This window comes from Nomascus leucogenys, chromosome 20 (genome assembly GCF_006542625.1).
Source record: "Nomascus leucogenys isolate Asia chromosome 20, Asia_NLE_v1, whole genome shotgun sequence".
NCBI lineage: Eukaryota > Metazoa > Chordata > Mammalia > Primates > Hylobatidae > Nomascus > Nomascus leucogenys.
The window spans coordinates 4,207,744-4,220,492 of NC_044400.1; the positions used below are offsets into that span (position 1 = coordinate 4,207,744).

General features: G+C 33.8%; 1 protein-coding gene across 4 annotated transcripts in view; it reads right to left on the reverse strand.

Annotated features, from left to right (window-relative positions):
* Window positions 1-12,749, reverse strand: part of ACVR2A (activin A receptor type 2A) — an 88,299-nt gene that overhangs the window by 27,702 nt on the left and 47,848 nt on the right. For all 4 annotated transcript variants that reach the window (XM_030801011.1, XM_030801009.1, XM_030801008.1 and 1 more), the window contains exons 2-4: window positions 7,377-7,584; window positions 4,316-4,425; window positions 3,985-4,139 (exon numbers count right to left, since the gene is read on the reverse strand). In XM_030801011.1, coding sequence (XP_030656871.1) covers window positions 3,985-4,139; window positions 4,316-4,425; window positions 7,377-7,584 — 473 coding nt within the window. The remainder of the gene's footprint in view (window positions 1-3,984; window positions 4,140-4,315; window positions 4,426-7,376; window positions 7,585-12,749) is intronic.

The following is a 12,749-nucleotide window of genomic DNA, read 5'->3' on the forward strand; positions in this document are numbered from 1 at the left end:
CTTACTGAACGATTATTCCATACAAATACTGTGTAAGACACAGTAGTGATTACAATACATACCTCATCTTCAAGAGGCTTACAATCTAGTGGGAGAATAAAACACATTATGAGCCCTTCTCAACTGGGGTTATTTATCTGAATGACAAATGAAAGAATGACCCAAGCACTATTTTCTCAAATCTTTCAAGGAGGATTACAACTAATACAATGTTAGATGCATATGACAGATGTTTTGGGGTGTAATGGGAAGAAAGTGCCAAAAGACAAAGAGAGTATGGAAGACCACATGTCATGCTCCAACTTGGTCTTCTTTGCTGTGGCTCACTGAGAGCCCACACATATTTTAAACATATAAGTAACATAATCAAACATGTAAAATGCTATTCTGGCAATAGTACAGATGAAGGGACAGAAATGGAAGCAAGAAGACCAACTTTGAGATTATAGAAATAATCTTAGCCTTAGGAGTAATAATGTCCTGAACTACAATAGGATCAATTAGGATGAAAAGGTGAATCAACAGGACTTGGTAAATGACAGAGCCAAGAATAGTTGTCTCCAAGGCTTTCACCCAGGATGAATAAGAATAAAATGATACCATGAAACAATGACAGAAATATAGGACTTACGAAAAAAAAACGACCAGCAAACTGCTTTTTTCTGTGCCTTCAACTGTGCTAAATTTATTCCAGAATTTGTATTTTTATTGGTTACTAGGAACCATAATGAAAGACCAGATTTTAAAGTACTTATACCCCCACATCACTTCTTCAGGATAAAATACTAACACAACCAGGAAAAATTCTAAACAATTTGATGTCATAGAGATGAAGAATCCCTCACCTAACTGCCAGAACCAGCTTACTAATAATGAGAACAATGTCTTACAACAGACCAGTTCACTCACAAACCACCCTTTAGCCAAGGCTTTGAGGAAAAGTCTCCCTAAGAAAAAGAATGACAAATGTTATGGCACTGTCTAAAAGCACTTAAAGAATCCAGAAGAAGAATGTTCCAAAAATCCGGGGCAAGACTGTAAGATATTTTCCTAACTGGTGTAGAATTAAAGTTGAAATATGGGGACATGAATATGGGGTGAAATACAGAAGTCACTTTAAGACTTCAAATATCTCTCTCCTACTTCTCCTACCCTTCGAAAAAGTCTTAATAGGAATTGGCAGTATCAACTCAAGCACAGAAATTTTTATCTACAGCCCAATCACATGTTTATAAACCCTATTCTAAAAAGGGTCATCAACCCTATTCCAAAATGTACTTTAGAATTTTTGGAAATTTTTAATGGAAAACACATGAATATGCCCTTCTATGTATCTATGACTTAGTTACTTCTCTTTTTGTCCTACGTGAGACAATGTTTACATAAGATGATGTTATTCCTCATTTTAGTAGTCATACAAACTATTCAATATCCAAAAGTAGGAAAATAAATTAGCCTACAGGATGATTTTGAGATGGCAGAAAAGTTTACTGAGTTATATGAAAGAAAAGGCATTTGCTTTATGAAAAAAGAGGGAGAACAGCATAAGTAATAAGAACAAAGCTTTAGTGTCAAAGAGTCCTTGGGTCAGATTTTTCTATATATAAAATGGAGATTTTACTACATAAACAACTCTGTGAGATAAAAGTAAATTAGTATTTTCCATACCTGGCTGGTCACCAGAATCGCCTGGGAAGCTTATTAAAAACATAACATCCCATGCCCCATTCCATACTTTCAGGAGTGTGGTCCCAAAATTTGTATTTTTTAACAAATTCCAAAGATGATATCAGTCTTACAACTTGGAAATCATTGAAAAAAATATTTTATGCTTTTTTATATGTTCCCATATAATTTATATCTTTATGTATAATGTAACTTAACAGTGCCCTAGTACACTGTAAAATGTTCAATAAATGCTTGATGTAATTATCATTATTTTGAAATAGAAGATAAAACTAAGCCTTTTGTTACATGATGGCCACGAAGTGGTCTTGCAGAACAGTTGGCACAAATCTCTCAGCAAAAACAAGACTTGAAGCACGAATACTGCTTCAGAAACTGCGAGAGATGACAGAAGTTCCACACTGATGACAATGCCCCTTTTCCACAGCATAGTTGATGACAGAAGGAAAGCATAAAATCAGGCCTATCTTGTATTTTTCATACCAAAGCTTGATCACACCAGGTCACTTTATCACAAAATCTTTACATTTCTTCCTTATTTTTCAGAAATTCATACAAATTCATATAAACTCATGACAGAGCATGTAAGTACTAAATAAATATGTACAGTAACTTTAACCATAACAAGTATCTAAAACCCACAGAGATGTACGGATACGCACAGAAAATCCCTGGTTCTTATTTACGAATAACATCAATCCTTTTTAAAAGTCCAAACCCTTATTTAGTCTTTCTTAAAAAACTGACCACATACATAGGATATAAAGCCCTTTAAGAAAAGCTTTAAGCACATTTTTGTAACAATACTGTATACAGATCAGTGTTATCTATAAGATTACATTTTAAAACTCCTCCTATAAAAACCTTAACAAATTTATTTATAAATGTGGTTCCCGGCTTGTTTCTAGCATATCACAGATCTGGTAAATTCAGGAAACTATTATAATACTGAATAATCTCTCTTCTAAATTTTGATACTAAAACAAATTTTTTAAAAGTTATCACTGACAGAAGGTAAAGTGTATCCTATGGCCATCTGGAGTAAACTACAGAGACTAGGTACTAAAACTTTTTATTTTAAAACACTTTTTAGAAATGATTCTTAATGAACCACAAACTTAGTTACTACTGTTTAAAAGTTAAAATACTCAAGGTGTACAAAATAATGTTTACCTAATTACCGAACACGGTATTTTACCTTTGGGTTTATTTCTCTATATACACATCTTACAAAGATTATGGGAATCCATGATCTAATGCTAACAGATTGCTGCAAGCACTGAGAAATAAATGTGTTATATAAATAAAGCTTAGAGGGAAGGAGTTGTTTTGGTCATTAAATTATAGGACTTTACCATTTTCTTCTATCAAGTTTTAACCATTAATCCTTCTGGTATTAAAGAAGCAAAGTTACACCAAGAGATCCAGAAGGCTGAGGTAATGTGATCTTAAGAGTTAAAAGAAACACAGTAAAAGCTAGAATTCAGAGATATCTCAAGCAAGTAAAACCAAAGGTTACCAGTTTTCATAGGCCTGTAGAATACTACTTCCATGAAAAGTCCTTATAAATACCAGACCTGCACAAAGTGTCTACATTATAAGAGAATGTAGAAAATTTAATGAATTTAATCTGATTACTCTCCACACCTATATTTCCAGAAATAATTGGGGTGTGATGTGTGACAATTAAGAGCCTTAAAAAAGTTTTTAGTCTTCAGTACACACTTGATATGAAGCAACCAAAAAAAATACTTGATCTACCAACAACGTATGGTAAGAAAGGTTACTTTTCTGCTCCTCTTCCCTACAAAAACATCTTTATGGATAAATCTTCCTGAAGCCTTTATGAAACCTCTCTTTACTATACTTTTTTGGTTACTTCACTGAGTCTATCCTCACGGATAAAATGTTTTGCCAAGTGGTCTTGAAAAAGGCGCAGAAATTTAGAAATGGAGGAGGGGACAGAGGGCAAAGACAGGGTTGATTTCACTTCTGCATCATAAATGACTTCTCAAGAAGCAAAGCAGGTTAGTATGAGCATGAAAGTAAAACTCTCCAAAGAGGAATAGAAATGGGAATACCCCTTCATTCTACTCGACCTCGACCATAAAGTGAGAAAAGTTTAGGACGCGGTACGTTAGTAAGTCTGCAAAGTTCGCTAGAGTTCTCATGACAATAAACATTCAAAAATTAACTCCAAAGGAAAATAATTTGTAATAAGTTAGTGGGTTTCACCACAGTAATATTTCTCAAAAATATAAAATTTAAAACACTACAAAGTACAGGACAATAACTTACTTGAGTTGGAACAAGTACAGGAGGGTAGGCCATCTTGTGATGCCTGTACACCCAAAATGCACAAATGACAATCCCCGCAATTAACATAAGTGGCACCAAGGAATAGAGCAGGATGTTGTAATAGGGTGGCTTAGGTGTAACTGGATTTGAAGTGGCTGTGGAAAAGGGGGGGAAAAATAACTCAGATTTGGTCTACAAAATTCTATAATAAATATCTGTCATAGTCTCAAATTTTGGGGAAGAGGTAGGGGTAAATTATTCCCTCAACACAAATATATTTTGTTTCCAATCTACAGCTGAGCAAACCTATGTATTTTTCCTGTGAACTTACGCTGTGTGACTTCCATCTCCGGAAAATAAGAAAACTTTTCATTACACATATTGCCCTCACAGCAACAAAAATATACTTCAGGGCTGTCTTTTTTTTCTACACAATCAGTCCTGTAAATAAGCAGAGAAGAAAATAATTAAAATCAATATTATTATACTGACCCTACAACAGGTATTTTTATTCTGAAATAAAATAATAAATTAGCCATTTATATTTAACTTCAAGATTCATATTAATATCTAATAATTCTTAAAAACCAAAAATGTTCCTGGATTCCTGTTACTAAATCTCTTTAGAAAAGAAAAATTAACAACTGATTTTATAACAATCACATTGACTACTAGAGACTATTGCTGTAATTTGGTTTTTTGTGAGCAACCTAAGGCAATCACCTTTTTAAATTTTTTTAATTATTAGAAAACCTTGAAGAGGACATAAAGTCAATGAGGCAATTTGGTCTAAGAGTGCTTTTGCTCACAGGAAATATAGCATTTCCATTTTGTGAATACAAAAACTGAAAACTATATACAAAACTGTGTATGTATGTGTATGTACACATATAAATACATATACACATGCTAAGTGATAAAAGCTCATATCTCATGGGTGAAACATTTCAACATCAGAAACCCAAACTAGGCTGAGAAATTAATACTGTCATTGTTTTTTAGAGTGTAGATTTAAATTCCCTGAATGCAATGAACAGGGTTGAGATGAGCAATAAGTAGAAAACAAACATGTATACAATAATCATATAGCACCTAATAACTCAAACGGATTAGAATTAAGCCAAAAAAAAAAAATAAAGTAGCCTTCTGTATAGGACCTTAAGTCATGAAAAGACCTGGATTTAGCCTCTAGAACAAATCCTAATCACCCACTAATAAACAGCTAAACCTATTAAAAAAAAAATCAACATCAGATGAACTTAAAAGATGTATCTTAATAACAAACTGAACTTTTTTGATAATTGTCAGAATAATAAGGTAGAATTTAATTCTTAAGTGAAAAGCTGAAGAAATTTCAGGGAGATAGGAGTTTTAACAAAATCAAACTAAAATATACTCAACATCAACATCTATTTGGCAGGAGGTTTTTTAAAGACAAATGAAAGCTAAATTTTAACAATTTATAAAGAGAAATATAAATTTAAAAACATATTTAAAATCATGTCTCAAATTACAACAGATTAACATGATTACTTAGCCTAATTAATTCAATAAAGTTACTTTTCACCATTCAATTTCATTCTTCTTTTATCATTTTCTTTTCTTCCACACTTTGACAATTCTTGAATCTTCTTTTCCTCTTACTTCTCTTACTATCCTATTTGTTTCCAATCAAATTTAGAGTATAAAAACAAAAATTTTATAGTTTAAAATTAGCATTTAACCTCCAGACACAAAGGTGGTATAGTAATTACCATTCTAAGAGCAAGTATTTGCAATGAATAACACACTTGCAGACTCCAGTGAAAATGGCTCACTACTCTTTTTGGCACTATCCGAGTCTCACATAGCTGGAGTACTGTCTTTAGGTAAAGAGCAAAGTAGTTTTCTACTACAAAAAAGAATAGGAATCCCTGATTCCAACTAAATGATAAAAGATAGTTTGGGATAAAGATGATTCCCAAACTCATTTTTCCCCGATTTCTTCCTGTTTACCTTTCATAACAGCAAATATCACTTGACCACTTCTGTTAGTAGAGGCTGATAATCAGTAATGAAGCTAAAATATATAAGGACATAGAAATAATCCCTGGAAAATTCACATACTTAGAAGTACATCCTAAATATGAAATATATATCTAAATCTAAATGACTGGGTTGTAATTTCTCACAAAAAGTATAGTTACTCCAATTTTCAAGGGTTTATTCAATGCATTTTGCTCTTAGTCACATAGAGCTAATCAAACACAGATTCCAGGTAATCAACTGAGGCTCCCAAAAGTGATCCAGAAGTATCTAGTGTTCACTGTATACAGCAGTACTTTCTGGCTCCAAAATGTCTGTTTATCTAGGACTTTACAGCTTCTGCCTGTCTTCAGCACCTACCCACAGCAGAAATCCTGTGGCCCAGGCAGTTAAGGGATCACCCTAACAGCTATGGGACTCCATACAGAAAGATCACATGCAGTCAATAACATGACGACTGTATTTTACTTCCAGTACAGAGTAAAGCAATTAAAACAAGTATGTAGTTTGAGGACTGTGTTAGTTCTGACGAAATTTTGAATGTCAAGTTAAAATGTCTCTTGGGGTAGACCAGGCGTGGTGGCTCACATCTGTAATCCTAGCACTTTGGGAGGCTGAGGCAGGTGGGTAACCTGAGGTCGGGAGTTCGAGACCAGCCTGATCAACATGGAGAAACCCTGTCTCTGCTAAAAATACAAAACTAGCTGGGCATGGTGGTGCATGCCTGTAATCCCAGCTACTTGGGAGGCTGAGGAAAGAGAATCGCTTGAACCCGGGAGGCGGAGGTCACAGTGAGCCAAGATTGCGTCATTGCACTCCAGCCTGGGCAACAAGAGTGAAACTCTGTGTCAAAAAAAAAAAAAAAGTCTCTTCGGGTAAAGAGCAAAAGGCCTACTTTGCAAGAAAAAAAAAAGGGGGTGGGGGGTGGGGAATGTAGTAAGATCAATTTCTTCCAGATACATAAAGAAGGAAACTGAAAGAAAAACACATGATTAAGTTTTATTCTTCTTGAGGATAGATTTTCAACAGATAAACTTTTGTAATTTTTAAAATGTTTTCCTTAAAACTGGCATTTTGAAAGTTTATAATCCTAACAACATTGGGGAAAATGGTTTTTATTTCAGAGTTCCCACTACTGGGTAGATTATTCAAAATATATCAAAGACGAAACATAAATATGCCATGTTTATTTTATTACTTTAAAATATACTGTCATTAGAGCATGTTATAATGTTCTTTATAATCCCATTTTTAAAAAAGCAAGAAACATTTAAGTGAATATTCATGCACTGATCTTTCCCCTTTCAAAAAGAGGGGAAGTGTGAAAATTCCTCAATACTACCATAAAATCTTAAATGCGTTCTTACCTGTCATAGCAGTTGATATCATCCAGCCAACAACCTTGTTTCACTATTTCAATAGAACCAGAAATATTCTTCCAGGTAGCAAAACAATGCCGCCGTTTATCTTTGTCACCATAACACGGTTCAACACCAGTTTGATTGGTTCTGTCTTTTTCCCAATTAGCATTAAAGAAAAGACACTCCTGAGTTTCTGATCTACCAAGTATAGCACCTATAAGATAGTAAAAACAACAATATAACCACATTAGCTGTTAAAATAAAAGACTGTTTCCCAAGATAGCAACTTTAGGTATTCCTAAAGTGTCAATAATTTACTGTCTTCCCACTTATAACTTTGGGTTTAGGTTTCCAGGTTAATCCCTGTACTTTAAATATAAAAATAGCCATTATAATAGGATATAACCATATATATCACAGTATTTCTCTGAACACCACTAGTTTCACTTCACTTGAAAATGTCCTTGATGAAAAGCCACAGAAATTGTTAATTTTATGAAACGTTGGCCCTTGAGTAGACTACTTTTTAATATTGTGTGACACAAAAACTAAGCAAACATAACTCTGCTGCATAGTGAATACAGCTGACCCCTAACAACTCAGGGGTAAGGACCACTGGCTTTGCACACAAACAAAAATCAGTGTGTAACTTTTGACTCCCCAAAAACTTTCCCAATAGACTGTTAACCAGAAGCTTTACCAATAGCATCAACAGCCGATTAACACATATTTTCTATGTTATACTTATTATATACTATATTCTTACACTAAAGTAAGCTAAAGAAAAGACAATGTTATTTTAAAAATAAGGAAGAGAAAATACATTTACAGTACTGAACTGTGTTTATCGATACTGTAAGTTTACACCTTCTGTTCACAAAATACATCATAAGGAAGAGAAAATACATTTACAGTCCTGAACTGTATTTATCGATACCATAAGTTTACATCTTCTGTTCACAAAATAAATCATAAATGGCAACCACAGCTGCAGACCTCAATCTATGGTATGTATCAAACAATTCCACTTTTTCTTGTAATGTCAAGACTTTTCTCTTCTTAGGATCAATTCCAATATCACCAGTGGCACTTTGTATGCGTCCCATGGTGTTACTCAAGGTTCACGGCACTGTGGTAAACACAATGAAAAATATGCTAGAACCGCAAGAGATCACTTTTTACTGCAATATACAATTTACTGGAGAGACAAACTGCTCAAGCTGAGATGATTAGCATCATATGGTGTTTTAAGTAGATATTCGCAACACTCGAGCTCACCGCAATAGCAACAGGAGGTGGCTATGAAATTATTACAGTAGTACACTATGTACTATAGTTAATTTTATGCAATTATAATTTAATACTGTATCTTTACATTTGTTTACATTTCTCTCAACTGCAAACTGTGCCTGTATGGTCTGTAAGTGTGTATGTAAGTTTTGATAAATTTTAACTTTTTATAATAGATTTGTGTATATTTTATGGCAGTAAATGATAAAAGACTGGTTTCTACATATATTTTATGCATTCATGACATACCTTTTCTTAATTTTTTCAATATTTCTAGGCTACAAAGTTCATTTGTGAGTTTTTTCAAATTGTCCCAAATCTCCAAAGCCTTTTCCAACATATTTATTGGAAAAAATCCACATATGTGTAGACTGACACAATTAAGACCCTCGTTATTCAAGGATCAATGGTTGCCTCAAGAAAAAGCCCACATATGACTGAGTTGCAAACTAACAAACTATGGCTATTTAGACTTGGGTATCTGACAGGCATGTTCTCAAAAGTAAACCAAGTGAACCTGTGACTTCAAGAAAAGCAACTAACAAGTATGCATTTTCAATGATAAAATTTAAGTTTTCAAGCAAAAAATAAAAATTTTGAAAATTTTTATCTACTACCATCAGTAATAGGTGATGGTGTCAACCTTTCCAATAGTCAAAGAATTTTCTGATGAGATCAGTGGTGATATCAATAAATGTGACTTTTAAATATTGAATAATGAAATGTGACAGTATTTAGAAAGTCTACATAATTCAGAGAACTAATATTTTCCAAATGAATTGTGATATTACAAAAGTATTCATGGGTTAAAAAAAATCCACTCAATGTGCATGACAAAGCAGATTTTAATGTTACAAAAGACAAAAAGTTCATCAATGGTTTCAGCTTCCCCACTGCAACTAGCATTTACAAAATTATGTCTTGTCTTATCTGAAAAACAAGGAAACTGGAATACCCAAAATAACTCTGAAAAAGAAGTACAAAGGAGAATTCATACTTACTGATTTTAAGACTTACTATAAAACTTCAGCAATAAAAACAGTATGGTTATAGTGAAAAGACAGAAACATGTATCAATGGGACAGAACAGAGAACCCAGAAATAGACCCGCATATAAATGGTCAATTGATGTAGAGAAAAGCTGTCAAGGCAATTCAACAGAAAAACGATAGTCACGGCAACCACAGATGCTGGAGCAATTGAATATCCATACACAAAAAGAAAAAACAAAAAACTTCAACCCATATATCACACTATATACAAAAATTAATTCTAAACATATCATAGACCTAAAATAATACCTGAAACTATTAAACTTCCAAAAGAAAACAGGAAAAATCTTTGTGACCTTGAATTATGAAAGATTTCTTAGAACACCACATATGACCTACAAAAGAAAGAACTGATAAACTGAACCTCACTAAAATGAAAACTTCTACTCTTTGAAGGCTAAGGGGACGAAAAAAGTCACAGACTGGAAGAAAATACTTGCAAAGCACATTTCTAAAAAAGGACTGATACTCAGAAAATATAAAGGCCTCTTACAACTCAATCACAGGAAAAAACACTGTCCAATTATTTAAATGGGCAAAAGATTCAAATAGGCCCTTTGCCAAAGGGCAAAGAATAAAATTTTTTTTTTAACAAAGCTACCCAATATTATCAATCATCAGGGAAATGCAAACTAAAACTACAATGAAATACTAACACTAATTAGAATGACTAAAACAAAACAGAAACACTAACGGACAATATCAAGTATTGCTGAAAATGTGAGCAACTAGAACTTTCACATATTGATGGTGGTAGAGCAAAATGGCCCAGCCACTTTGGAAAACAGCTTTACAGCTTCTTAAAGTTAAAACATACACCTGCCATACTACCCAGCAATCACATGTGTAGGTATCTACGTGAGATAAAAACATAAGTCCATGTAAAAATCTGTACACGACTGTTCAGAGTGGCTTTATTGATAATCTCTGAAAACTAAAAACACTCCGATGTCCATCAATGATGAATGGATAAGCAACCATCCATACAATAAAAAAGGAATGAACTAGTGGTACCTACCACAAAATGGATGAATCTCAAACATTATGCTAAGTGAAAGCAGACAGACTCAAAATCCTGTATGATTCCATTTACACAATATTCTGGAAAAGGCACAAATATAGGGACAGAAATCAGCTCAGAGATTGCCAGAAGCTGGGAGTGAGGGAAAAGGAGGTAATTACAAAAGGACATGAGGAAACTTTGTGGGATGAAGGAAATAGGAACACCACGCCTTGACTGGGGTGTATTATGATTGTATAATATGTATGGTTCATCTATTCTAATCAAAACTTATGGAATTGTGTATCTAAAAAAGCACATTTCATTCTATGTAAATAAAACTGACTTCAAAAAAAACAATAGAAACTACCATATCTTGAGTTATGGTATGAAATCAAAGAAAAACACTCACACGAAAAAAAAATTATTAAAATACTATTCCTTTTTTTCTAACTATGTATCTGTGTATGACCAGATTTCCTTCATATGCTTCAATCAAAATAACATATCACAACAAACTGAATGGAGAAACAGATACAATAATAATACAGTTTTCTTCTACTACAACAATCATTAAGAGATTGTAATTTTACTAATTTTTTTGTTTTGGAAAATATTTTTCATAAAACCTTGTTCTTTACTAACATATAATGGATTATTATTGCTATTTTAAATAAGTTAATATTTAAACATTTTCTTTCATTTCTGATATGGTAAATATTGACCTATATCACTATTTTAAAAATGTTTTGGGGTCTTTAATTTTTAAGAGCTCTAAAGAAGTCCTGAGACTAAAAAGTTTGAGAAGAGTGGTTCTACAATATACTAGCACAGAGAGGTAGTTGTAAGTTGCCAATATTTGTGGGCAGTAATGGTGCCATGGACTTCCTCTCAACTGTGGAAGAAATTATAGCATGAACTGACAGTGCAAACTGTGTTCTGGTAACTCCATCTCAACTGTGTATAAAAGAATGGGCCCAGCACAGTGGCTCACATCTCTAATCCCAGCACTTTGGGAGGCTGAGGCAGGCGGATCATGAGGTCAGGAGTTCGAGACCAGCCTGGCCAACATGGTGAAACCCCTTCTCTGTTAAAAATACAAAAATTAGCTGGGCAAGGTGGCGCGCACCCATAATCCCAGCTACTCAGGAGGCTGAGGCAGGAGAATCCCTTGAACCCAGGAGGTGGAGGTTGCAGTGAGCTGAGATTGCACCACTGCACACCAGCCTGGGCAACAGAAAGAGATTCTGTCTCAAAAAAAAAAAAGGGGAGGGGGCTGCTACCACCACTTATCTGTATGCAAACAATAGGCACTTTCTAAATTATTTTCAGAAACATGTTGAAAATATAAGCAAGGTAAGTTTCCTCCTTTACCAAACAATACAAAGCAATATTCAATGCCCCTATTGTTATCTTAAAACAGGAATGGCAATTTTTTTATGTAAAGATCCAGACAGTAAATATTTCAGGCTTTACAGGCCATGTGGTCTGCCACAACTACTTAACTCTGCCCTTGTAGCATGAAAGCATCCATAGACAATACATGAATGAACATCATTCTGTTGCATTAAAACTTTATTTATGGACACTGAAAATTGGATTTCATGTAGTTTTTACAACTCACAAAATATTACTCTTTTTTTGGATTTTTTGGTAGTTTTTACAACTCACAAAATATTATTCTTTTTTCGGATTTTTTTTTTTTTTTGCTACCATCTAAAAATATAAAAATCATTCTTAGCTCCAAGATGGATTTGGCCCAAAGGTTGTGCGGTCTGCCACCTCCTGGCTTAAAACAACATCCTAATCCCAATAGTCGGTCTAACCTACCTGTTGTTTATTTTGTTGGGAAAGGGGGCTCTGTGAATTATCACCCATTTAATTCATGTTAAAAACCACTATGCAACTATTTCCAATTTCCAAAAGAAGAATCCCAGTCAGGCATAGGAACACCCCGAAAACTAAACAAAACTGACAAAAAAATTGAACACTGCCTACAGCAAAAGTGCCAAATAGGTTTTACCTTCGGAGTCAATT